Genomic DNA, 27,653 nt, shown 5'->3' with positions numbered 1-27,653 from the left:
TCTCCCAGTTGTTATCCATAACGCGTAGACGATCCAAAAGCAGCTCTTGCTTGCTTTTGATATCGATCAACACATGAGTCTGAGTGTTCAGAGCCCTGCTACATCCTTCAGAAATCACTGGCAGCTTTTCCAAAACAGTCGCCAGCGTAGTACGGACTTTTCGATAGATTAGGAAGCCACCAGCTCCGATCAGCAGCATGCCTACTATCATTATTCCAATCATGTAGATGTCCTCCACGTCTTCCACGGAAAGGATGGACAGACACACAACTCGCCACTTGTTCCAAGAGTCAAGTGTGTATCCAGCCGCAAACGTCCCGCTTGGACATGCGGGTTCACCACCCCTGGTTCTTTGCGTCGAAAAAATCTGATCGATAGCACTGAGAGACCAACTAATTAATTCCATTATTCCGGTTTTGGATGAGTTGCAGAGAGAGGCTCTTGTTAGTTTCACAAGACCTGGCAAAGCAGCAGCTGGGAGAGAGATAAGACGGAAGGGTGGGAGAAACAGAGAGAAACAGAGTGCGCGACTGACCTCGTCGAGAGAAGTGTGTCCTTTTTATCCCCCTTTTTTTCCCCCTTTTGCATACAAACACTTCTTAAAATGACTTATATTTAAAAAAAAAAACATTAGAAAATGATATATAACATTGATTTTGTTTACAGATTACATATAGATATTGTGGAACACTTGAATGGAGGCTGTATTTATGTTATGTCAGTGGTTCTCGACCTGTTTTGACCTCATTTTAATCACAAATTTCTGACAAACCCAAAGAATATTTTTTTCTAGTTTTTGATCATGTTTGTTATACTGTGTGTAACAAATACAGAGTAGACAAAATGTGCACAAAGTTTATTAAATGAATTTACTAAAACCATAATAAAGCTGCTATTAAGTCAGTGATAAACATGTGGCTCTTTATATCTTAATTTTAATAATGATTCCCTCAGAAAACCTTTAAAGAAGGAAACTTTTTTAACCTCTTTTTACCTTTTTTCTTTAGTCATTTTACAACTTCTTCTGTCCCATTTTGGCCCCTTTTCCCAAAATGTTGACATTCTTTTAGTTTTTTTCAGATTTAACTTTCTTTTGCCATTCTATAACACCTGTTTCCTTTTTTGTAATTTTTTTGCCACTCTTGACTGTTTTTGGCCCATTTTAAGCCACTTTTCACTCTTTTCTTGCCAAGTTTTGGCCACTTTTGAATCATTCTTTTCCACCTGTTACTCATTTTTAACACATACTTACACTTTACTAGTGACGTCATCAAATGACTGGCTGTGATTGGCTTGATCATCATTCAATCAAAACTGGACCAATCTGTTTTCAACAATGAATCCCTCTGTAAAAAGTGAGGGGGATGAACTTTTGTTTTCATAAAAGTGTGGGTGTCAAACCCCCCACATCCCTCACAGGTGAGACGTTCCTGGTGGGTTGTGTTTTAATTTGAAAAAAGAAAAACAATAATTTTAAAATGTATTATTGATTTTTCTAATCAACTACTAGACATTTCAGGTGACCCCACATGGGATCACAACCCCAAGGTTGAAAAACACTGTGTTATACTTTTGATTATAATTCAGCTGTTTTCATGATTTTAAAATGCAATTATAAAGCCTTTTATTTTAATCCTAATTTTTATTATTTTAATTTGTGCCATTTTTCCACGTTTTGTGAATAAATGTGCTCCATATTGTTGCCTTGCTTTGTTGGACAAATACAAAAAATGACTATTCTGAATAAATACAGTTTTAAACACATAAACAGTATTGATTTTATTGTTAAAATTATTCCTTTAAGCCATATTTGTGAGATATTTTGGACGTGCTGCGTCTACAACACTGAAGTCAGAGTTTTAATCTGGAAGTGCAGAGTTCTGAGGGTCCTTGAACGCAGCATGAGTGAGTAGATTATCATCAGCAGCAGCACGTGTTACAGCAGGTGATGCTCATTCCCTTTGATTGGCCACACCCACTGAAGCTGTGGATGCAGTGACTCATTCTTTCTGAGCTGTAACGGCTGCTGTGAGACCTCGGTCTAGTGACCAACAAACGTCCTGGTTTTCAGAGTTACGTCCTGTGTCCTCGTAGATTTCACCCCAACCATTGGTTTTTCAAAAGTTCAGTCCTGTTTGTCCCGTTTATTAATAAATAAACATATGATGTCGCTGACAAAGACCCTTTAATGTCAGTCAAACTAAAATCTAGTCATCGATCGACCCTGGACGTGGATCAACCCTAGACGTCGTTCTCAATTCGTCGCACAGTGAGAATCATTTTTATTAAACCAAGGGTGTCAAACTAAATTCACATCAGGGTCAAACATATAAAATAATTATCTGTAAATAAATGGTGTTTTTTAGTGCATATTATTAACAAATTAAGATGTTTAGTGTCATTTAACTCTCCTTTTATAACCTAAAACCTAAATTAATGTTTTCTCATAAGTTTGACACTCTTGGTTTTGTGGTTTTAAGCTCCTCCCTCTGACCTCATTAAATAATCAATAATAATTTATTTTATTTAAAAAGTGCCTTTCAGGCCACTTAAAAACACTACAATAAAAACAGGATAATAAAATAAGTAAATAATATTAGTTTGTAGTGTACACATTAATTTAGTCTCATACTGTTGTTGCTGAGTCATGGTTTTAGTAACAAATAAAATCCAAACATTGCTGTAGTTAATTATAGATGACATAATTTTTTCAGTCTTAAATAAGTGTTGATGAATTTACACCAAAACTTGACAAATTTTTATTGCGCGGCAACTAAATGGAGTCATGATTTGTTCATTCATAAAAAACAAGCACTTGTGAGTTTAAAGTTGATTTAGCATTAACTAATATATCTGAACAAACTATAATTTTTTTAAAAAGAAGGAAAATGCTAATTTATTAGTTTTGAAGAAAATTGCGAATTTTACGAATGGCGAAGGTGACGATTCACAAATTTTCAAGAAGAATTTCCATTTTCAGAAGAATTTAGAGAACCACGTATGAAGACTAAAAATTTGATGGGGAAATTTAAAAAAAAAAAGAAACTGGTCCCATCACAGACCAGTGATGGGAGCTCACGCCCACATAGACTGAGAAGGACCAGGACCAGCCTCTCCAAGACCTGAGTCACATGATGTGGATTCATCTATTGTGCTGGTTTTATTATTGTAGTGTAGCTATGTTGTGATGATCTATTGTATCTGTTAAATCTGTTGATGTTGAATATTTCCAGCAAATGTTAAAACTATCTATTTTACCAGTAAATGTTACAATCTGTATGAGGTAAGGTTTTATATTTCTATTGTACCAGTTTATAGAACAATCTGTTCTAACTAACATGAAAATAATCTAATGGACAGATGTTAAAATCTGCTCTGGCTGGGGTCATATATTTACTCATAGTGTTGGCTTTGCTGACTCTGCTGGTCTTAAACATGGATCCTCCATGCTTCTTGGACTCTGAGGTCACCTGTTACCCAAAGTGGATCACCTGCATAGCTACAGACTCTACTGATCAACCCTTGTTAACCCTGATTTTAATGTTTTAGATTTTGCTGAAACGGTACTTGGACCTGCTGTTTTTGCTGTCAACGTCTCCAGTTTGTATTGTTTAATCTACAACCAGGTCATTTTTCTGTTCTGATCACTGTTCATGTCCTTTTTACATTAACCAGATCAATAACCCAGGTCCTTTTGCATTGATCCGATTATGAACCATGTCTGTTTTGCATTGCTGATCAATAACCTAGGATTTTTTTTTTTTTTTGTGTTGAACTCATATATAAAAGGTCTTTATTGCATTATTCTGATCACTAATCCAGGTCTTTTGGATTTGTTTTAATCACTAACCCTGGTTCTTTTTGCATATTGTTTAAATAACTAACCATGTCTTTTTTTTACATTATGGTAACTAATACGTCATTTTTGCATTGGTCCCATATGTAATGGGTCTTTATTGCATTGTTCCAATGTACAACCGTCATTTTTTTATTTGAATCATAACAGCGTACCATCAACTCACATACAAAAAAAGCATCTGTGGCCACCATTGATTTTTGTTGGAAATCTTGAGGATTGCAGTAAAAATGTACAATCCATAGAGTCTGGATGAGGTTCAAACCTTTCCATCACCTTGAGTGTCTGATACACCCAGAGGTAGGTTCTGCTCCTTCTGTTGTAGTCTGTTCTTGGTAATACCACTAGAACCAGAGAAATGTTAATGGAAACTGATCGAAGTCCCAAAATAGGTGTTTTAATGAGAACTTTTTCTGTTTTCCAGTCGAGAGAAAAATGACATGGTGATGCAGGCAGTGGACAACAGTGGATTAAACTTTTAGGCTTTTTACTTATTTGTAAATATCTCTAAATTTGGAAGTTTGCTTTAATTACATTTTTTTGTGCTTAAAACACATTAATGTTGTTTTTTTCAAAGACTAATCTTAATGCATGTTTATTTGAAATATAAAATAATAAATGGTGGGAAAATGCTGGTAAATTTAACTCATGTTTATCCTCTGCCATAGATGCATTACAATGATATCACACAAATACAATAACATATTACAATTAAAGACTGGCTAAAATAAGTACAGAGACCAAGCAGTGAATCACTCAATAGCTCTCAATTTAAAGAAATTATGATAGATAATTACAGTATTTAACTATTTTAGCATAAAATACATTTCATCAACTTACAGCTATAATAATACTTTAATTTCAACAGTGGAAGTATTTGCACATCAACCTTGATGAATTCTACCAAATAAGTATGATGTAAACTTTATATTAATCAATCACTAATTTCTGTGCACACTAACACTATCCAAACTAATCTGTGGCTTTACCACTTAATGTGATACTTTTCATATTCAGTGAAAAATTTTCTGCAAACTTGTGAACTGCACTTAAAGATTGAAATATAAGATAATCTGAATGAAAAAAAAGCGTACAATGCCTTTTTTTAAGACTCACTTGACATTTTTAATATTAAACCAAATGGCAGAAAAACATACAAAACTTGTTAAATGCAAGAAAATTTAAAACATTTTTTTTTTTAACAATGGAAGATACTTAACATTAAAAAAATGGCACATGCACTACTTTAACAATAAGATAAATTTATTCTGGAACAAGTAGAAGACCAATAAACTAAAGTTTCTATTTTATCTATTTTGCAAATTAAAAAAAAAAAAAAAAAAAACATACAGTGCAGAGGCAGAATGCTTAAAAAGCCTAAATGTTCTTTTTCAAATTAAAACACAACTGTATTCTAAACTTTCTCAAAAATAAATCTTGTAAAAATAAAATGCAGTATAAGAACATCTGAGCTGGTGCATTTTGTCACAAATACAGAGTAGAATAATGCACACAACAAATCTCCAAGGTCGCCAGAAATATTTAATGTAATATTTGAGTCACGATCTGGAGAAGATTGAGAACCACTGCCTTATATCCTGATATGAAGAGTAAATGGCTTTACTCTTTACTTGCATTTATTTTTGTAATTTTTTTTATATTTTGTTACTATTAATTTTGGGTTCATTGCTCATTACAGAATATGAGCGTTCATTGTTAGTCTCCTTTTGAGTTTTGTGCATTGAAGTGTCAAAATAAAAAAAACATTTAAAATGAAAAACAGGTAATGGTCAGTGTGCACTTAAACCCCTGGTCCCCAACACGGTGTCCGTGGGCCCCAGGTAGCCCACATGGACCATGTGAGGTTCCCTCAGGCCTGTTCCACAGCAGCACTAGACACCAGTTAAGTCCATCTAAAATCTGATTTACCAGGTTTCAAACACACACAGATAAATACACATGTAGTCAGAGCCTTAATAGTTGATGAATACTGCTGCACTTGATGTTTTTGTATTAAATTAACTATAAATGTATATTTTCACTGAAACATGGAGAAAATTGTTTAAGTGGAGTTTTATAAAACCTTGAGTAATTGTTCTATTGTAAGAACATTCTTTGGTTAATAAAAGAGAACATGATGATTCCCAATGAAATGTTTCAGAAGTGATCATTTAGAAGTGAAACAATGGCATAAATTAAAGAGAAATGAAGTGTTGATTGTAATGGCCATTTTATGAGTGTATACATGTGTGGGTCTTAATTGAGCGTGTCAGACTATATACAGTATGTGATGCCACTTCCTGGACAAGTGTTTGTTGCTTTACGGGGTGGAGCTCAAACGGTTTCAGACGGCAACACCAGAACACCACAAACACTGTTTAATAGTAACCGTGTGAAGTGCAGAGGTTTACAGGTGAACTGATATTTAATAGTCCACATTTAAGATTTTTCATTGTTTTGTGTTTGTAGCTTTAATTTTAATGATATTTTTATTGTTAACGCCTCTATTGTGGGCTCTAATTTGTATTGCATGTTGCTCTGTACTGCTCAACACAATGTTGATGGTGTATAATTGCTTTATATTTTGAGTAAAGGGCTTATCTATGGAAGTGTTTGTTGTAACTGCCAGTTTATTCTCAGCTAGTCATGCATGTGTGGAGTTGTAATGAATAATATAGTATGTTTTTGAATGAATAAACTTTTTATCAGCAAATAGTACTTGAGCTTTGCTTTCTTGTTTTACATAGTTTGTACAAAAAAGCCAATGAAGGAAACAAAGTGCTTTTAAAAAGGGTTGATAGCAGTGCCTGATGTTTGCTGTGTGTTTCAGGTGTTGCACTCATTTAGGGATCTTTGGATTTTGGTAAATTGTGATGTAAAACAAATGTATTATTATTGTGAAACTTCCACATTATGAGGCTAATACACAACACTCACAATGTATTTGTAATGAAATGTGAACTTTACTTTTTATCTTCTGAAACACTAAATCCATCCAATTCTCCTGTCTTTGTTCATGGTTCTCGTTGCTCTGGACAGGTTACCTGTGCATATTGTTTCTGATGAAATCTGTTGGCTCTAACTTTACTCTAAGACCATCATATCAGAGAATTTCTTTACTTAATTTAATCAAATCCCCCAAATATGAAAATCATCAGTCACTTATTATGTTATTGTTTAGTCCAACAGAGAAGGGTTTTCACTGCTGTCATCACTGTCTGTTTCTGCTCTGCAGGGAACATTAGGTAGAGGAGATCCTCCAAGCAACATGTCTATATGAAGGGTAGTTCCATCAACTAGAAAAAGAAGTCCTCATTACATCACATATAAATATTCAGAGTATCAGTCAGAATAAAAAGCGCATTAATCTACTCTATTACATAAGTCAAAGTTTCAGAGATGAATCTTTTTTCAATCTTTTTATTTATTCTGTCATGGTAAAGTTCGCAATTTTTCCACAAAAAATATTAAACATAACTACATTCTATTGAATTAAACAAAAGCTGATAAAGATGTGGAGGAGATGTTTTCTAAGACTTCAGAGGGCAATTTTGGTTTTGTACAGCAGCAGAATTAAATTGTTGGGTTATAATTGGTGAATTTTGGGATTTAACTCTAACAGCCACAGAGCTCTTCTTTATCATGTCAGTGAGCAAAGTGAAAACTATTCAGAGACGGCTGTCATTAACAAATCCACTTTTTTTAAAAAAATATTTTCTATTAATGCTTCAGTATAGTATATACAGTATAGTCATGAATAAAAACACTTGTAGTTTAAAATAGCTTTTTGTAAATCTATAGACTTAAATGAATTAATTTCTCATTGTAATTCATGAACAAGCAGAATGTTTACACTTATTTCATACAAACAAATTTCTAGCAAATGGAAAGTAAATGTTAAATAATTAATGATCAAAACAAATGCATCACTGCCTCTCTTAAACCACAAACACATATTTTACCTTGTGTGTTGTTCACAGACACTAATTCATTGTTAATATACTTTAAGATAATTGGAGGTGGTTTGGTGCTGAATGGATTTTTTTAGTCTAAATCACTCTTAAAGCATATTTGTGGACTCTTTGAATGATTTCCTTTTCACACCATAAATATTCTTTTTTAAACTGTGCCAAAACATTTTCAATATTAATTACTTAAATAATTACTTGTAAAAATGAATAATGCATGGTTGATTGAACTTTGACTTTTAAAGAATAAAAGAAAAGACAAGTTTTGTATTTTCTAAACAAATGTTAGTGCATATAATTGCTAAAAATGATATAAACTAAACTTATTTAAAGAACCATCCTGTGTAGGGATTGGCACCTGCAGGTTCTTGTGACATTACATGGTTAGGCAGGTTATACGTATGATGGAGGATTAGGGGGGAAAAAAACACAATTGTAATCAATGAAAATATATTTTATTGAATAGCTAATCAATGAACTGCATGCTCATTATAATGACGTTACATTGAATTATGCAAACGTTAAACACAAACTCAAACAATACCAAAAAAATCCCATCTGTTCTAAGTCAACAAATTAAAAAATGTTTACAGGTGAAGATTTATGAGCAATAGGATTGTAAATATAAGATACATAACATGTGAAACAGTGCTGATTACAAAATAAAGATGATCAAAAGTGGAAGTCAAAGATAACAAATATTAAAAATCAAATATCTTATTGACAATTTTCAGTTTAGTTTAATTTCAAATCAAGACCATCACTACAGTTTTACTAATAGTCTTTTTCTTGTGTGGGAAGCTTTTATAAAATGGAACCAAATATATTTGTAAACGAATAAGTTTACATTTTCAAAATCTTGGACTACTTTGTCTACCAAACCAGACACACCTTAAAGTGGTAGAGCTCAGAGTCTAAATGACTCTTTAAGACTTTCTTCTGCCTGTTCGTATGAAATATTATACCAGGATTCTGGTATTTCAGCAGGCTCTGCATTATATGCCGTAGCAAAGTCTTGATTGTACGTTGTCATGACATATTTCCAGTAGTTTGATGCCTCCAGACTCACATCTGGAGAAATTTTCCAGTCTGGGAAAATCTGTTTGTAATCCTTGTAAGGGTGCCATTGGTCATTTGTTTGATGGCAACGGAATCTTGTATCACTGATCACAGAAGAAGAGCAGATGTCAGTGACAAGTTTCTTTGTTTCATCCCATCTGTATCTACCCAGACCTTTTGGCCGATGCAAAGATGCCCAGTGTTCAGTGTGAGCTTTTCCTCCTGCATCACAGGGCATTTTACAGAATGGACACTGTTGACCACATCCAATCACTCTGGTGAAAAGCTCATTCTGGGGCTTCATGTGAAGATTCTCTAACTTAGTTTGGATGTTTGTGTTTTGGAACTTGTCCTTCAAATCTTGTTTTATGTCCTTCAAACACTTTGTGAGTGAATCTGCAAATTGTTCCTGATTTGCATTATTCAGGATCATAAAAACACCAAGAGCATCTTGGGAAATGACCAGTTTAGCTGCAAGTTCATGACACATATCATCAATAAATGACTTCAAGTTTTCTTTTTTTTTGTTTAAGGACTTTAGAATGGCATCATCGATGCTGTTGATGCTTGTTGCAAGAACTCGCTCCTCAAAGTCCGAAAGTTTGGAACTGCTTGAAAAATGTTTCTCTATTTGTTGGAGAATCCAGGTCTTGGTATATCTTTCATATTTTTTGGTGTACTTCAAATAGTCTTGAAAATTTCTCTTTGAAAGCAAATCCAGTAAAATTGAATACTGAAAGTTGATTCGTGTGCTAAACTCCTGACATTTCAGCATCTCATCAGTGATATTGAGGCCCAGTACACGATTCACACGGTCTTCCACAGCAGGCTTCAGACACTGATTTGCAAACTCTTCAGCCTTCTTCTGACACTGGTCCCGTTTATGGAAGACATCTTTGAAATCTGCACAAAATTTTTCCTTGTTTTTCATCAAACATCTGTATGGATCATTGGTTTGAAGAAAACTCTGATGCAGTTCCTGAAATTTTCTGGCTGCAAATCCACAGATGTGCTGTTTCAGATTAACTTCAAACTCAATGTCTGTCTTAACATCTTTGTCATTTTGTAGACGTTCATCAATGATGTTCAATATCTCCTGAATGTAGGCATCGTGGTAGTCACTTTTTTTGGCCATTTTCTCATTTATAAACATTGTGCAAGCTTCAATGATGCTGTCTGCTCTCTGTTGTAAATATATTTTGCCTTGTGTGTTCATAAATGTCTTTACTTCAAGTTTTTTCTGACTCAGCAGTGCATTTGCATGGCTCCCTTTGTGTGAAATATTATTTCTGAGGCAATGGGATACCTTGGTAAAAATATCTGTGGGTTTCAGTTCAGAAAATTTTATTTTTTCTAAAGTTTCTTTCCACATTTTGTCAAATTCTTTGTCCAGTCGTTGATCAGTCATGTTGTGTTTTTCCTTTCGACATTCATCAATCAGTGCACACACTGCTTTTTCAATTACTTTGGTGTGGTTTTCCTTAATTCGGTCAATTTCCACCATTCCCTTTCTGATGTTTGCTGCTGCTGAGAGCTGATAATGGACAGAGTTTTCCAATTCTAGTCTAAGACTCTTAGCACTGTTTTCAAATTCTGCTCTGTGTCCTTCCACCAGGTGGACATGACCCTCAGTTTGAGTGAAGTACTGTGTTAGGTTATCCAGAAGTTTTTCTTCCCATTTGCAAAGCACTGTGATAGTTTCAGTTTTTAATCTTGAGAGTAATTCATTCATCCCAGATGTTTGGCCTTCTGAATCTACATTTGCAAAGTTGGATATTTTGGTCTCTGCATTTGTGCCGCAGATGTACATTTCCTTTTTGAACTCCCATTCCCATTTGTTGAACTCTGTACAAAGTTTCATGTAGGCGTCGCCTACGAGGCTGTTTCTGAAGCTAAATATGAAGTTTTCATGCTTTACTGCATTCCACAAGCTTCTCATCCACTCTTTGAAGTCACTCATATCATTATCAGACGAATTGCACTTTGCAAGGCGTTTAATGATGTTTTTCTTTAGCTCATATACAGCTTCACTGTATCCTGCATTGACTGGTGCCATTGGTGGGTTTCCATTCCAGAGTCCAGGAATGTAGCAGTTCCCAGTGTCAGGATTATAGTCCATCACATCAGTGAAGCTCATGTATTCTTCTTTCTTTTCCATTCTAGCTGCTGCCTGGGTCATCTCATTCAGCTGTTGTAGAAGCAGTTTTTGGTCTCGTAAGTTCTTCTCATGGGCTGACACATCAGACACATTCTGGTGAACAAAGTGACATTTAGGCTTTTTTCCCACCTCCTTCATCCTGAGAAATGCATGCACCACTATTTGAAGGATGTCCTTCATTTCAGTTAAATACTCCATTGCAATGTTTACAATAGTTAAATCACTCAGCCCCACAACAAGTGTTGCAAGCTCATTGTCATGTACACAGCTATTGTCTAGTTGTGCATGCTCAGGTGACTTTAGGCCCTCAGTATCAATAATCACAATGAAGTCACAGTCTAACTTTGTCTTAAACTCTTCATGGACTTTGATGAGCAACATGAAGGCTCCTCGAGTGCATCGACCACTGCTGACTGCAAACTGCACTCCAAACATGGTGTTAAGGAGAGTGGACTTTCCTGTGCTCTGAACTCCAAGTACTGTGACCACCAGGATCTTGTTCTTTGGAGAAACCATTTCATTAAGCTGAGAGAGAACATCACTGACCCATTGAAGGGGTATGTTGGACGCATCTCCATCCACAAGTTCAAGAGGAAATCCATCCAGTAACAACTGTGCACACAGTCCAGGTAAATTATTCAGTTGTTGTCTGGATGGATCTGTTTCTGGAAGGAACCGTGAAGCTTCATAGATCTGACCCATTTCACGAAAAAAGTGTTCAGTCCCCAATGAACTGTTGGTCAGTTGTTGGTCAAGTTTTTTAATCTCCTCTTCGTTCTTAGAGCTCTTCCATTTTTCTTTGTAGAGTTCCTTGAGTCCAGACAGTTTAATGCGAGACATATTATCAAGGTTCATCCTCATCCACTTCAGGAAGTAGCTCCTCTCTTTTTGCTGCAATGATAATGCATTGATAAAGCATGTCAAAGCATTTGACAGGTCATCGGAGTTTTGTTGTTGTACTAGTTTTTCTTTCTTTTCCTTCAGGTCACTTTTATACTTTTCTATGTTTTCAGATCCAAGCTTTTGAAGGCGAAACTCTTCTTTCTCGAGACTTGTCAGTTCCTTCCATATTTGACCTTGTAATGGAAGCTGCTGTTCTTTGAATGTCAAAGGGTCTTTAATATCTGCAGTGATGGCATCAGCATGTTGTTTTGCTGTTTGACACTCAGGAGAGTCTTCATCAACCCAGATTCCCAGTTCGTGGGCAATGTCAGCCATCTGCTCAATACTCATCTTTCTCTCTGTCTTGGAAATCACTTCACTGACTGCTGCCCTCAACAAATTAACAAAACTTACATCATTTACATCTTTGTTCTGAATGATGATGTTGTTTTTAGTCAGACCTAACTTTGTTGACACTTCCTTTAGAGCGCTGACATTAATATGTTTGTTCGTATTGTTAACCACCAAAAAAATCTGGGCCTTGTTGGTTTGGGTTGACAGCAGATTACTGGTACATTTGGCATCTAACTTGTCAAGAAACACAAAAACTGCTGCAGATGTTTGACACAAGAATGCATACTGTTTTTCAAAAAATTCAATGGTTCCACGAAGGTTAGCCACTGCCACTGGTTGACTGAAAATATCAATGTTTTTGTTGCCACAAGGAAGGTACCAAGTAATTTCAGTCAACCCATTTGATATTCTTCGTGGACTGTCACCACATTCCATGTTGTGGTGAACAAAGATGTCATGGTACTGCTGTGAGTTACTCAGCAGCTTGTTCAGGGTCTCTGACTTTGACAGGGAGCACTCACCCAGTCTCACAAAGGAGACCATTGGTAGATTAGAGAGGACTATTCTTTCTTCAGTGAAACCCTTGGACTCTGAAAGAGCTTCAGGTCTATACTGCTTTACAATGTCTCTCATAGCCCACAGCATCAATGTGCACCGTTGACTGTCACAATTGGGAAGCAGCAGAGGCACAGAAAACTGACACATTGACATTTTTTGTGCCATTTGCTGCTGAACAAACCCATCAGAACACAGAAAGAGAGCAGTGATCACATCTAGAGGATTTACCATGTCTTCTGAATTAGAGTTTTCAAGCAAGTTCTCAAAATCAACTAATGTGGTCTTTGAAGCATTATCACTGTTGGATCTTAACTGTTTCACATGTTTTATATTTCTTGCTGTCACATTAACCATCATTAATTTCTTTATAAAATACCATGGAAGGTCTGATTTACTTTTGTCTGGTTCTTCGTTTAATGTCTTGTCATCAATTTGAAGTATTCTGCTGAGTGATAGCTTCTCTTTGCTGTGCCGTTCCAAACCAAGATCCTTCAAAACGGTCATCAGGTTTGTCTCTAAAAATAAAATTAAATAAAAAAATATGAGGCAATAATATATACATTTTAACTAATGATTATTTTACTTAAAGAGTAACTATACCCCAAACTGACTTTTTTTTTGTTACATTTGAGTATTAAGTAGTGCTGTTTATTAATACTTGTCCCAATTTTCACATTTACTAAAAGTATTTTAATTTAGCGTATGTTGTTGTAAAATGTCAGTCACTGCCCGCTGAGGGTCACCAACTTTCACTGTTGGCCCCGCCCCTCCTATAAAAGCTAAAAAGAAGGAAGAGAGCTTCCCCCAATCACAGCCCACAGTGAGCATTAATTCACAGCCCCAATGCGGAACCTCACTGCTCCATGTGAAGCAGCCCGTTTCAGCGGTGATGTTTTTGACTGTGTGCTTCTATAAAGCACAGTCTTCTCATTCAATGAAAAAAATATATTCCTGATACCCGGTAATCAATGTGACAAACGATGCCTAGTCTGTTTGTAATCTTTATTTACTTTACTATCGTAATTTTTAGCATTCTGTGACGTCAGATGAACTGTCAGTTTGCAAATGATATGTCCAAAACACACAATGATTGATTTCTAGAGTAGTAAACTTAAAAAATGGTTACCCTTAATGCTCATCTGAATCTAAGCATAAGATGTATAAAGAAATTTCACTTGTTACAGAATTTGTCACAACACCTTACTGTGACTAGCATTATGGACAGGTGTTGTGATGAATTCTGTGCCGAACGTAATAAAACCATCTAACGCAAAGGCACACTGAACATTTTTTGTTTAATCGGATGAACACTTTTTGAGATATGGCCAATTTAGTAAGGGAGTATATGTCGATTTTCTAATTTTTCTTCCATTTCCAGCTTCCAAAATCTCAGGAACTACAACACAAAGGAAACTGACATTTTGGAAAGTAATAGATCTCTTAGATTCTAAGAGATCTATTACTCCTGATACTAAGCAGATACTAAGCAGATTGTATATTCTAAGACTTAGAATATACAATCTGCTTAGTATCAGGAGCTAATCAGATCAGGTGATAAATTACACTCACTATGAATCTTTAGTTAAATTTGTGTCTTTAGTTTGATGATGTACAATGGAGTTACTGTTATGTGAAAGTATTAATAGATTTGGCTTCTGAGTGAATATCATTTCATTCCAAGAACATTGAAAAAAGTTTATTAAACCCCTGGTGTCACTGTAAACAGGGGATGGAAATGCAACTTTGAGTAGACAAATTGTCAATTTCTTTTTTTATTTTCTGAAATTTTTTCATGTTCAGATTCAGGATAATTCCACTTGTAATAATTGCACATTGTCACTTTCTTTCAATGTGTTCAGTTGTGCTGGGCTGAACATGACATGATACATCTCAAGGAAACATTATATTAACGCATTAACAAAAAAGAAAACAGGGAAAGTTTAGATTACATTTTTTTTTTTTTTAACATTGACACAAAAAAAAAAAAAAAAAAAAACTTGTGTGAAAATTTTTTTTTGTGTTGATGTCAGTATCACTGATTAAAAATCACACAGTGCTGCTTTGTGGCCTGTGTGATGTTTGCACATTCATGGCAGAACAGTGACATCTATTGGATCTGGGAGGTAACATCAGTTACAGTTTCAGTGAGTTTGTCAACATGTCCTTCAGACAATAAACCTGTGACTGTGAAGTACGTTGTGAGTCTGATCTATAATAAATAATGCACAGACATTACAGCCTGCTGTGTCTCACTTGATAGGAAACCAAATATTTAACAACCACTGCAAATTAAATGTAGACAATTCTGCATTTTTAAACTGAATAAAATCAAGCTGACCTTTAACATCTGGAGCAATGACTTGACTGTCAGCATCACTGGTAGAAGATGGAGGTAAAAGAGGATCATTTGGGTGTTCAACATGAAGATTAGCAGAGGAATCTTCAGCGCTGACCTCCTTCATAGATGTGTGACAACACCAGGCACAGGCTACACCCATCCAAGAACATGGGCCTAAACAAAACCCCTGCAATGGAAGAGTTGGATGACATAAGAAAAACACTTGAATTTTTATCAGATGATACAATATGTCTGTAATAATGAATGAACAAAAGTAGTTAATCAAGCTAATGGATCAGGTCAGGAAGCTCTCTGTTGAAAATGCTGAAAAAGACAAAAATATGATTTAGAGAGGAGAATTGATGATCTGGAGCAGTGTTCCCACATGAATGATGTGGTCATCAGTGGGCTGAAAATGAAGCCCAGGTCATATGCCAAGGCAGTGACCACCAACAATGGAGGTGAGCCCAGTGAAATGGAAGTTAATTCTACTGAACAAGTGGCAGCCTTCTTGGTGTCCAAAGGGATTCCTCTGGACATGAACGATATTGCGACATACCACCCTCTTCCAAGGAGGAAGGACAACAACACGTCTGCTATGATTTTGCGATTATTCAACAGGTAAAAAAATAAAAAATTGACCTGCTTAAACATGGAAAGAAGCTGAAGGGGAAAAATGTTTGTGAATGACCACTTGAGATGAAATGCTGGAATTGCACAAAAAGCCAGATTGTCAACTTGGTAATTTGGAACTTCACTCATTTGACCCCAATTGTTATAATGTACAGGACTTTGAACATATTATTGATCCTGATATGAACTTTTTCAATTATAATGATATCAACTGTTATTATACAGAAGATCTGTGTGAAAGTAGAAATAAAAAATGACAGTTTTCAATCATTCACATTAAAGCCAGAAGTTTATAAGCAAATTTTACACAAATTAGGAGTTAATTGGGGAAATTTAAACACCGTTGTAGAAATTGTTGCTATTACTGAAACTTGGATTAAAGATGCAGTCCTTAACTTTTATAAAAGTGACTTTTTGTCATATTTGCTGAAGCTGTCACTATGAAAGGACAGCTTTACATAAAACTAGTAGTTTGTGTGAAAAAAAAACAGGCTCATTGAGGCTCGTCTGCTGCTCCTGCTGCCTTTGGTAGATTGCCAGAATGCACTGTGACCGAGGAAAAAGAACCAATCAAAACCAGGATTGTGTTTGATGGACTGTCTGACAGCTATTGCTCACAGCCCCCTTTCGCCATGGCCAAAACACAGCAATGCTCATAGCAAGGTAGTGCCTGGAGCGCTGTCTTTTTTTACAGTGTATGGTCTGGAGGAGTAGAAGTAGGAATTGGTGACTTTTCAGCTTGAAAGGTAATTACTGCTGCTTGATTTACTTTGTGTGATTTGTGATTGTTACACTACAACTCTGTAGTGCATGTGTTGTTCATGTGCACGCTGCTCTCGCTGAAGCCTCCGTGTGGGCTGCTGTGAGTGACACTGTCTTGTTGTTGCTGCTGCTGCTGATAGATTGGTGTGTGCACATTGAGAGAGAGAAGCGCTGCAGTAATAGGCTTTTAGCAGTGCATGTTATATTACTGTGATGTTGCTGTTGGGCTAATGTTAGCTTGTTAGCTCCTCTGAGGGAGGGACTTTGGAAGCAGGGCAAAAAAGCGGCAGGGAAGGAGGGGTCTGAAAGTTATGGACTACACCTTTAATCTGAATAAGGATGTGAATTTAGAACTCCAGGATTTTTGACTTTCATTTAGATTGGCAAAACAAGAATGGTGGAGGTGTCGCTCTTTATGGGGTCTATTCTCCCGTCTGGACTTAAGCGCTTTTTTGCGTGCCTGCAGTTACGCACCTCTCTCCTGTGCATATTCTCCCGACTAGGTTCCTGAAATGCCCACCATGCGTAAATTCACCAAAAAGCGGTCTGAAGCAAAGGAGGCGGGCTAAGGCATGATGTCATTTTTTTGGGGCTGTCTGGAAATCACGGAACATGGCGTTTCCCAATGTTTATAAATGTCATTAAAATACGTAAAAATTATGAAGTACACTTTTAATTTGAAACGCCTTCATTGATAAATAATGTAACAGGTTTATTTGATCAGATTATTGATCAGATTATTGCACTGTGAAGATCGGCTTCATTCTTCTGTCTGAGTCACACTTAAAATATCTCCTTTTCCCCCTCAGACTACGACAAATTTACATTTCTTTGTGTGGAAAGCCTGATTTCATTAACTTTTTCCATCCCTGCATTCAGAAATGATCAACGCATCAGCATCATCTGTTACCAATACGGTATCTGCTTTAAAGCGTGATGCGCTGCAGGTTCCAGGAAATAACCTCGCAGAGTGTCCTGAGATGTTGGCAGTTAAACAAAATCATTGGCTTCCTATGTAATATAGTTTTAAATATAAATTGTTTAATGCTTTGTGGAGCTGATGTGAGCGAGTCCAAGTTGAGCCTCATTTAATAATGTGTGAGAACAGTTTCTGGTATCCATCCTCTCACGTGAATTTCACCAATCTCCACATATGACAGCTTGTTTCATTAAAATTTACTCTGTAGAAGATCAAACTGTGGCTTAACGTTGGACATAGTATGAGTTGGACATCACCGTGGCAACGTGGACAGAAGTCTGCGTCTGTCAGAGTTTTAATTAATCAAGCAGCAGCAGTAGGTGAGGCACAACTCGGGTGATCACAGCTGCAGCTCCACAACGCACGAGTCCGTGTGGCTTAAAACTCACGACTTAATTCTTGAACCGTGACAGATGGCATTGTCTGAATTCGAACCGCAAATCCCGTCCCCCACTCTGATAATCCCTCCCAGTCTCCTCCTCTCACGGAAGTGCCCAAAATCATGCACAAGAGCTGAACGTGCACGACCGGTAAAACACGTCGCTACGCAAAAGGATGCACACAAAATATAGGAAAATTGAACATTAAATTACCTGTCGAGAAGGAAAACAGCCACTTGTGCGTCCAAAGTTAGGAATATCTGTTGATTTATCCAAGGCATTTGACACTATAGATCATGAAATTCTACTCAGGAAATTGGAGCGGTATGGCTTTGGATTGGGTGCAGAGCTTTTTGAGTAAAAGAAAGCGATTCTTTAGTTTCGAGGCATATTGTTCAACTTCATTAAATGTTACTTGTGGAGTTCCCCAGGGATCTGTATTGGGTCCAAAACTGATTATTCTCTACATTAATGATTTATGTAAAGTGTCTACATTAGTGAAACTGACACTGTTTGCTGATGGCACAAATCTTTTTTGCTCCGGCTCTGATCTACAACTATTAATAAGTGATGTTACAAATGATTTCAGTAAAATAACAACTTGGTTTCTATCAACAAACTGTCCTTTAATATAGACAAAATAATTATGTTTCTTGGAAACAGGCCAAAAAATGCTTAAATTTGGGTTTCTCGTGATGGAAATCACATTAAACAAGTAAACAAACTAAATTTATTGACGTTATATTAGACAACCAAATTAGTTGGTAACCACATATCAAATATGTTCAAAAAAAGATTTCAAAAGGTACAGCTGTACTCAACAGAGCAAGACAAGTTTTAAATTATAGAGCACACCATACACTTTATTGTTCAATAGTATTACCATATCTCACATACTGTGTAGAAGTTTGGGGAAATAACTACAAAACAAGATTACAACCATTAGTTTTACTTAAAAAACGAGCAATGCATTACATCCATAATACAGGATATTTGGAACACAAGGAGCCACTATTCAATAAATCTAAATTACTAACATTAGCAAAAACTGTAGCTTTTCAAACACGTAAAATATCATTTAAAGCACAACGCACAGACAACAAAAAAAGCTTGTGTGTGTCAGTAAGTGGTACCAGGTTGTGGAACAGTTTGAGTTGAAATAAAAACATGTCTGAATTTAAAGCAATTTAAACAAATACATAAACTTTTTCTTCTCTAAGCACAAGTGTTATAAGAATAAAATTGTAAACACGTGTGTATACAGTATACCTGTGTACGTGTGGACAGATGAATGTATAGTGGATCACATGAATTGTATAATTATACAGATATATATCAATAAATTTTGTGTGTATTATTTATGTATATTTAGAGTGTAAATATTATTAGAAGTGTATATGTATAGTACTAGATATTACAAGGGGTAGTATATACTTCCTCCTACTCCTTTTCAAACATGTATAGGCTTCATAAGCAGGATTTTTGGACCATTTGTTTTCTCTTTGCTTTAATTGATTCATTTTCCTTTTTTTAAAAAAAAAAAAAAAAAAAAAATTAAGGTCTACTTTTTTTGATTGTGAGAAACACTGCTGTTGGGAATAGAATTAAATCAAATCAAACACAAATATATTGAAAACCTTTTATACAGGGCAAAAACTTTTGTAACATGTTTAAAGAAGCTATTTACCTCTGTTGTAGCAGGATATAGGGCCGTTGAACCTTCATCCTTATCTGAACATACGAAAAAAATCATAATTAAAACCGTTTGAAAATCTGCATCAGGGCCATTTTTTTCAAAAGGTGTAATCTGGATAAAAATTATCCGGTTTTGAAAATACCCCTTTTTTTTTTGCTATCTCAGATTTTTAGTGATTTTAGGTTTTTCAAAGGCTTTTCAGATACGATCATTCTATCCTGATACCACAAGGCAATAAACCTGCGACTGTGAAGTACGTTGTTGTGAGTCTGATCTATAATAAATAATGCACAGACATTACAGCCTGCTGTGTCTCACTTGATAGGAAACCAACTATTTTGCAACTACTGAAAATTAAATGTAGACATTTCTGCATGTTTAAACTGAATAAAACCAAGCTGACCTTTAACATCTGTAGCAATGACTTTACTGTCAGCATCACTGGTAGAAAATGGAGATAAAAGAGGATCATTTGGGTCTTCAACATGAAGATTAGGAGAGGAATGTCCAGCGCTGACTCCCTTCAGAGATGTGTGACACAAATATATAGAATTACCTTTTATACAGGGAGAAAACTGGTAACATTTTGTGACATGTTTAAAGAAGCTGTTTACCTCTGTTGTAGCAGGAAATTTGACGATTAAGCCTTCATTCTTATCTGAACATAAGAGAAAAATTATAATTAAAACCCTTTGAAAAGCCCAGTTTTTCAAAAAGTGTAATCTGGATAAAAATATCTAGATTTTTAAAAGATCCAGATTTTTTTTTTTTTTGCATGTTTTATTATTGCATTGAAATAAATACATTTATTTCATTGCATTATCGTGACCATCACCAGCCCTCCCTAAGGACGGGTAAAAAGAACTAAATGGAGAATATAAAAAGAGATGTGTTAGATCTTGGTGAGGGGAAAGAAACAGGAAAGAGGGAGTTAGGGTGGGAGAATGGATGGGGTGGGTAAGAGTTAATTATTTTGTTGAAAGTGTAATGTGATGCTGCAGTTGTGCATATTGTGTTGTTGGGCGTAATCTATTAGGCCATTCTGGCGACAAATGTGGAAAGCCTAGATTGTTGTTGGATCATTGTACATCTGCCTGTGGGAGTGGTGGCCCTGATAGGTTTTGGTTTTCTCTTAGCATCTATGGATCGAGTTTTCTCTAATTCCTTCAGACACTACTCCTGTCTTACCTGTCTGCCTCCTCCTTACCTCTGCGCTTGGGTCCTCGTCCTCCGAACTCCTTACCACACGTCCTTGACTCAAGACCTGATGAAGAATCATCTTCTAATTCCTTTTTATTAAAAAAAGAAGAAAAAAAAGGGAGAGAGGAGGGAAAGATGTTACAGAGAAAAAATAAATGTACATTTATGATAAAAAATACAACAGAATTTTTTTTACAATTGTTGTGGTTGTAGACATCGTCTTTATTTGGTTCTATTCAGCATTTCAGAGCGCTTCTTTCTGAACATAGCAGGAGATTAGCAATTACTACTTTATTTCAGTGTCAGTGTTGCAGAAATTCAAAATGCCCCGATCCATTAATACAAACTTCAATACAACAAGATACACAAACACGTTGCTAACACATTGTATGAAAACCCACGATTCATTTATTATATAAATTTATTAATCCTGGGCACTTTAAAGCTGCAGTATGTATAATCATGAGACTTGTATACAAACAACTATGCTCACTCTCCCCTCCCTGGGTTAGATTATCATCAGTGTTTGTCTCCCATTCAGACAGCAGAGCAGAGTTTTAGCTTTTTTTTCCCAACCTGTGACAAGATCGTTCATCTCAGTTGACAAAGATTTGCAACATTTCCAAAGTTAGATATTAAACCTCTACTATTATATATTTATCATATATAATAGTAGAGGTTTAATCAGATTTCCTTCTAGAGCAGCCAGGACATAATTAAACACATCCGTTCATGTGATCACACCCAAAAAATGTTTGCTGGTTCACGGAATTTGTTGCAACACCTGATATACTGTGGGATTATTCAGATTGGTCAAAATATTGTAAATGTTGCGGTGATTGGACAGAATTGCAGGGCCGCAAAGAATTTGTGGGAATTACCTGGATTTGTATTAAAAGTTGTGATCACAACATCACAATTTCCTGGAGGGTCTGAAAATTAAACAGTATAGCATTGAGAATAGTGATAAACAAAGATACACACACACACACATACACACACAGACTTTCATGAGTAGAAATGTTTTGAGATAAGATATCAGAGAAACTCAAGATCTAGAAATATGTTTTGAAGGTAAAGAATTCATCTATGGCTCTAAAATATACTGTTTTGCATCTCAAAAGCCCTAAATTCAAATATCTAAAAACGTACCTCAAAGAGAGAATTCCTCTGTGGTCAGTGGTCCTTTCATTGAAGAGGTTTCTGGTTGACTCTACATCAGAGGTGGAAAGAGTACTGAAAATTTGTACTCAAGTACAAGTACTGTTACATTGCCTAAATTGTACTCAATTACAAGTAAAAGTACTGGTATTAAAAAAGTACTTAAGTAAAAGTACAAAGTACTCTTCTCAAAAACTACTCAAGTACAAATTACTTTTTAACTGTTGGAAGTTTTAGTACTTCGTCAATAGCAGGCATTTGAATCAATTCACCTGTATAAAATATACGTACAAAGCACATTTCTCAGATGAACAATGTATAGAAAAATGGCAAATTGTTTTGTAAAGAAATGTAAATATAAAACAGAAATTTTGTTTGTTAATAGAATGACAAAAATGTTTTTAAACCTGCATAGAACAGTTTAAACTTTGCCCAATACACTGTGAACAACAGGCAGGTAAGTGTCATACTGGCCAAGATATACTAGCCTGTCTGTCACATTTCACTTTCTGAACCTTTTGTTCAGTTTCAGCAAGAGCTGGTTTTCTAAGTTTGCCGAGCCTATCCGGCTTCGTTTGGCTGTGAAGAGTAGACCAGCACAGCTAAAAAGTCGTTCACATGCAGCAGAGGCAGGCAGGGCTGTGTTCAGCTTGAGAGAGAGCTTTTTAATGGCTGTGACGGAGTGCAGCAGCTCCATGGTGTCTGTGGGGCAAGCAAGATAACCATCAAGCTCAACTGGACTTTGCAGCCTTTTGCAGATTGGTCTGGTGAAGAAATCATCTTCATCAGATGACTCTTTTTGCTGATTTGCACTCTCATGCTCCGTCGTTTCAAGATGTTGTTTGATGTATGTCAAGGCTGCAGGTACATAGCACAATTTTGTTATTTTAATTTCAGTGAATTATCCTTAACTCACAGACTTAAACCAGCTAAATCTCAAAAAGGATTCTTTGGTAGTAAGGACAGACCCTCAATAACTGACAACCTTTTAGGTGAGCGATGACTGAGATGTTATAAAGTAAACTCACTTACACATGTGTTCAAACATAACAATTCACAAAAATTGCAATCATATGAATCTTTTAAAAAATATGGCCTCACCAGCCTCTATTACATCTGCTCTGTCAGTCCAGGAAGTCTTGAACTTGGGTAAGAGAACTGCAGCTGCAGCCAACTCTGGATCCTCCATCATCGGTCCAAAACGCTTTTGAATCCCATTTTGCAGGGCTCTGATGAGTGGCACACATGTCTTGCTTGATGTCTCTAACCTGCTAAGTTTGGAGAGTAGTTGTTGGATTACAGGTAGCAGCCATCCCATGAAGGAAGTAAACTCAGACTGGAGGATGTTTGAAGCCTTCACCAGTGGCTTCATGGTGGTACAGTACTCCCTTAGGAATGCAACTTCTGCAGGACTCAACCTGTAAGATACAACAAAAAAACCCATCATGACTATAAAAATGGCAGAAACAGCACCACATTTGACACAGTTTTGTTTGGCAACCCTATTTGCTGAATAAGGACAGGTGGACTTGAGCTGCTGTTTAAAGTGAGTTTAAAGTTATTTTTTAATCATTGTTTAAATTATTTGCACTCTGAATTAATGTTTCACATTATTAACATGCTGCTAAAAAAAATCTAAACTCAGAATAATGTTTTGTGTTCTTATAAATTATGAAGAGACTTCATTTTTTCAACTGTCCATTAAAGAAAATGCATATAATTTGCAACCAAATTGGTAGGTGTCCAATTTTACTCACATTTTCACTTTGAACTCCTCACAAATGCTTCTGATGGAATCTTCCCCCTTCTCGTCAAGAATGCGTATTATCCTTTCAATGGCAAGGTAGGTTGAATTCCACCGTGTTGCATTAGGACGAATGATCTGTAGCTCACACTTGTCCTCTACCATTTCATTTGCCAAATGAGACCGGCCGGTTTTGTTCCAAATGGCCTGGCATTTTGCAAAGGTTGCACGGGAGAGCCTCTTGTAGGTGTCATTCATGCTCTCTGCCAGGGCAGCATCGGTTGTTGCCACAAGGTTAAGCAGGTGACATGCACATCGCTGATGAGGAGGGAGTTGATATTCCAAACCAGAGTCTTCATCAAGGATTGCACTTGCATCATGGTAGTCAATATGGTCAATCAGGTCAAGAGCATCTGGGTCAGCTTCTTCTTCATCTTCTTCTACATTATTTTGTGCCCCAAACATGTGGAAGGCCTTGATGAAGTTGGACCCACTATCAGTTGTGGTTCTTACAACTTTGCCTCTAATCTTGAATTGGCAATGGACATCATCAAGAGCACCAGCAAGCATGTCAAACGTGTGTGACCCTCTCAATCTTTTGCATGCTAGTGCTGCAGATCTTCTTTCCAGGGACTCCTCCTCTATCCAATGGCATGTAACACCAAGGAAACTTTTCTGATGAACTGACCAACAATCAGTAGTGGTAGCCACAAATTTGACTTTATCCAGTGTTGCAACCAATGTCTTCTTCATGTGATCAGCAGCTTCACAGATTCTGGCACGGACAGTAGGTCTGGAGATGACTTTGGCTTGAGGCTGTAATGTGGTAACCAATTCTTTGAAAGCAGGCAGTTCTACCACTGCAAATGGCTGTAGACCCTCACATATGAAATTGATGACAAGCTTGTCAACAGTTGCTTGTGGAACACGTTTGTTTGCAGCTCTCAACATCAGGTCTGGTAACTTGGCTTGTTTATTTTCTGAGAGCTTGTTTGGTGTGGCTGTTGTCTTTCGCTGATGAGATGTTGCAGCCACAGTGATGTACTGCTCAGTCTTTGATGGATGTTTCCTCTGTTGAGACAAATATGATCACACATCAGGTTCAAACACTACTTCATCACATCACTGATTAAAACCATAAGAAAACACATTTTATTTCAAATCATTCAACCAGAGTAATAATTTGAGCTAATCTTTGATCATTTAACATTGTATAAAAGTGATAAAATTTGGTTAAACTTTGCTGATATATTGCTGTATTTATTCATAAGTGTGAATCAATTTTGAAAGATCATTACAAAAAAAAAATCTATTTCTGTATATATTATAAATTCTGCAATATGTATATTGTCTGTAAAAAGAGCAAAACCCAATGTATCAGTATTTAAATATTCTAACTCCCTTTTATCAGCATCAGCATAAAAAAAATCCAGTATCAGTCATGTCTTAAAAAAACAAAGAATGCAAAATATGTATAAATCAATGCTAAACGTTAGCCTAACGCTAGCTTAAATCTACCCTCCTTACCGACAAGCTAATGGCTATTTTCAGTGGTCAATTTTCAATTGATGCCATTTGTGTTTCATAACATAGCGTCCCCCTGGCTGCTAGCACAAAATATATGCCTGTTGAATTGCCAGTGAGTATCAAATAACTACAGATGTAATTCATTATTTATGTAAGAAAACCTTTCTAAAAATGATAATTAAATCATGCTTTTGCGTTACGTTAGCTAGCTCTGTCATCAGGCTAACCAACAGCAGCCTTATCTTAGCCAAACTAATAAACTTAACACACATGAAAAACAAGTACAGTTGTAAAACATCTTACCGCAATGTGTTTTTTTAGATTAGATGCTGAAGTTTTATAAGCCGATATGATCGTAGTGGTCAAACAAAGTCTGCACTGCATCTGGACGCTGTCTCCCTTTTTCCCTTTGTACAAGAAAAATTCCTCCAAGTACGGCCACGGGCACTCGGACTCGTCTTCCGACTTTTCACCATCATTTTCACTGTTTGCAGTGTTGTCTTCTGCCTCCATTCGGCTTCTCTGCTCGGCTTCTCTGTTCCGCTTCTCTGTTCCTCTTCTTTGCTCCTCTTCTCTGTTCCGCTTCTGTTCTCTGCTCCTCTTCTTCGCTTCTTTGCTGCGCTGTCTATGTTACCTTCAGGGACTGCTACGGCAACGGACTTTCCTATGTTACGTTAACTGGCGCCAATTAATAGCGATTAGACGGCCTTCTTGGCTACAAAGATGTGGATGAAAGTATGGTCGTTGGGAGGTGCAAATTGAGGGCGTACTCAGTAGCGATTTATGATTTTAAAAGTAGCGAAGTAGATTACATGGTGTAAATTGTACTCCAGTATGAGTAAAATTACAAACTTGAAAAAGTTACTCTAAAAGTACAAGTACCCAAAAAATCTACTTAATTACAGTAACGTGAGTATTTGTAATCCGTTACTTCCACCTCTGCTCTACATTATACAATAAAAATATCCTTGCTGTTTGTTGGAGACAATAATCAACTGTGTGACTGGAGTTGTGTGTAATAAATATATTCCTGTGTGGGTGGAGACAAATGTCAGACCTAGCTGTCAGCCAATACTGTCATAAGGTAGATTTAAAAATAACTATATACAATGATCAGGTCTGAGGTTGATTTTTCGTGTGCTCTCCTTTGATAGTAAATAATGAGTAGATAGATAGTTGTCCTCTTTGTAAAAACATCATCCATCCCTGACATTCTGTTGTTCACCATGTATTAGGTTCATAAAAATATAAAAGTTTAAACTTTTGTATATTTTGTATGTTATGAGCCCTATTGAAGTTATCTTCAATAGGACTCATACTCCCATACTTTAAAGACCCCAGGACTAGATGATAACTAACCATACTGGTTAATTAGTTAAAAGTCAATAACAAGTCCCTAGGCCTCACTGGGTTTCAATAGAGTTTTCTGGATTTCATGCTTCACTTCAATCAACTAAAAGTTAGTTGTTTTCATATTGTCTCTGTGTATGGACAGATTACATCTCCAGGAACTATGAAAATGTGAAAATCTTCAAAAAATACCAACATGAACAGGTTGAGCAAAACATGACTGATTTTTCACCAGTAAACTGCTGGACTAGATGAAGAACAACTGATCATTTTATCACCTTGATTTGGATCGGTTTGCGTTCAGACCGCAGTTTGTACATTGTTGACTATACTTGTAAATACCTGTATGCATGTTTTCATGTATATTCATATACATATTTATATCTTATGTTAGTATAATTATTGTTTTTGACTCATTGTTTTTGATCAATGTATGTATCTTGTCTGGTGTTGTTTCAACTTTGCTGTAATTTCTTCATTTTGAGAGCCATTGTAGTGAAATTTATTGGTTTTATTGATGTATTTATTATTCTGATTAATTGCTATCTATAGATCTTGCTAGATGTCTAAATCTCATCCCAGTTTGTTACTTATTTCTCCTCAGTTCCTTTATTCTGTTTATATAACTTTGAACTACAGAATTAGAGGAAACAACATTCCCAGTTTATGTATTAAATGTATTTCTACTCAGTCTTTTGCAGTATCTACAGAAACATCAAGCAGAGCCTTTTGACTTCAGTTCACTTATATCAGTGACTCATAGAAAGCCTGTTTTTGTGAAAAGAGGTCCTCACATTTCAGGTTGGTGCTGCTGTCATTGTGCTGTATTTGCTCCAACATATTGATGCAAAATTTCATTTATTAGCACAAACTAAATTATTTGTCTTTGTTTGGATTAATTTGATATGTTTTTACCTTATTTTGCAAAGTTACAGCCTTGTTTGCAATTATCATAGTTGTCTTTGTCAGTTGTTGTTTGTTCAGCTCTATAAAAACACAGTGAGGGAGTGACTGCTGACAGAATGATGCTGAAGGTGAGGTCTTTGTT

At 36.1% G+C, this 27,653-nt stretch overlaps 2 protein-coding genes and 1 long non-coding RNA gene across 6 annotated transcripts in view; 1 reads left to right on the top strand and 2 right to left on the bottom strand.

The window, feature by feature from the left end:
• The window catches only part of LOC114480636 (interferon-induced very large GTPase 1-like), a 691,281-nt gene that overhangs the window by 584,610 nt on the left and 79,018 nt on the right, over window positions 1–27,653 (bottom strand). For all 4 annotated transcript variants that reach the window (XM_028474951.1, XM_028474955.1, XM_028474953.1 and 1 more), the window contains exons 9-10: window positions 19,615–19,658; window positions 15,174–15,360 (exon numbers count right to left, since the gene is read on the bottom strand). In XM_028474951.1, coding sequence (XP_028330752.1) covers window positions 15,174–15,360; window positions 19,615–19,658 — 231 coding nt within the window. The remainder of the gene's footprint in view (window positions 1–15,173; window positions 15,361–19,614; window positions 19,659–27,653) is intronic.
• Window positions 1–27,653, top strand: part of LOC114480647 (uncharacterized) — a 122,879-nt gene that overhangs the window by 88,411 nt on the left and 6,815 nt on the right. The gene's annotated exons all lie outside the window — the stretch shown is intronic.
• Window positions 1–27,653, bottom strand: part of LOC114480637 (interferon-induced very large GTPase 1-like) — a 175,055-nt gene that overhangs the window by 144,139 nt on the left and 3,263 nt on the right. The window lies entirely within an intron of this gene.

Source organism: Gouania willdenowi, chromosome 18 (genome assembly GCF_900634775.1).
Source record: "Gouania willdenowi chromosome 18, fGouWil2.1, whole genome shotgun sequence".
Lineage (NCBI taxonomy): Eukaryota > Metazoa > Chordata > Actinopteri > Blenniiformes > Gobiesocidae > Gouania > Gouania willdenowi.
The sequence above is the reverse complement of the archived record's forward strand: the minus strand, read 5'-3'. Positions and strand labels throughout refer to the sequence as shown.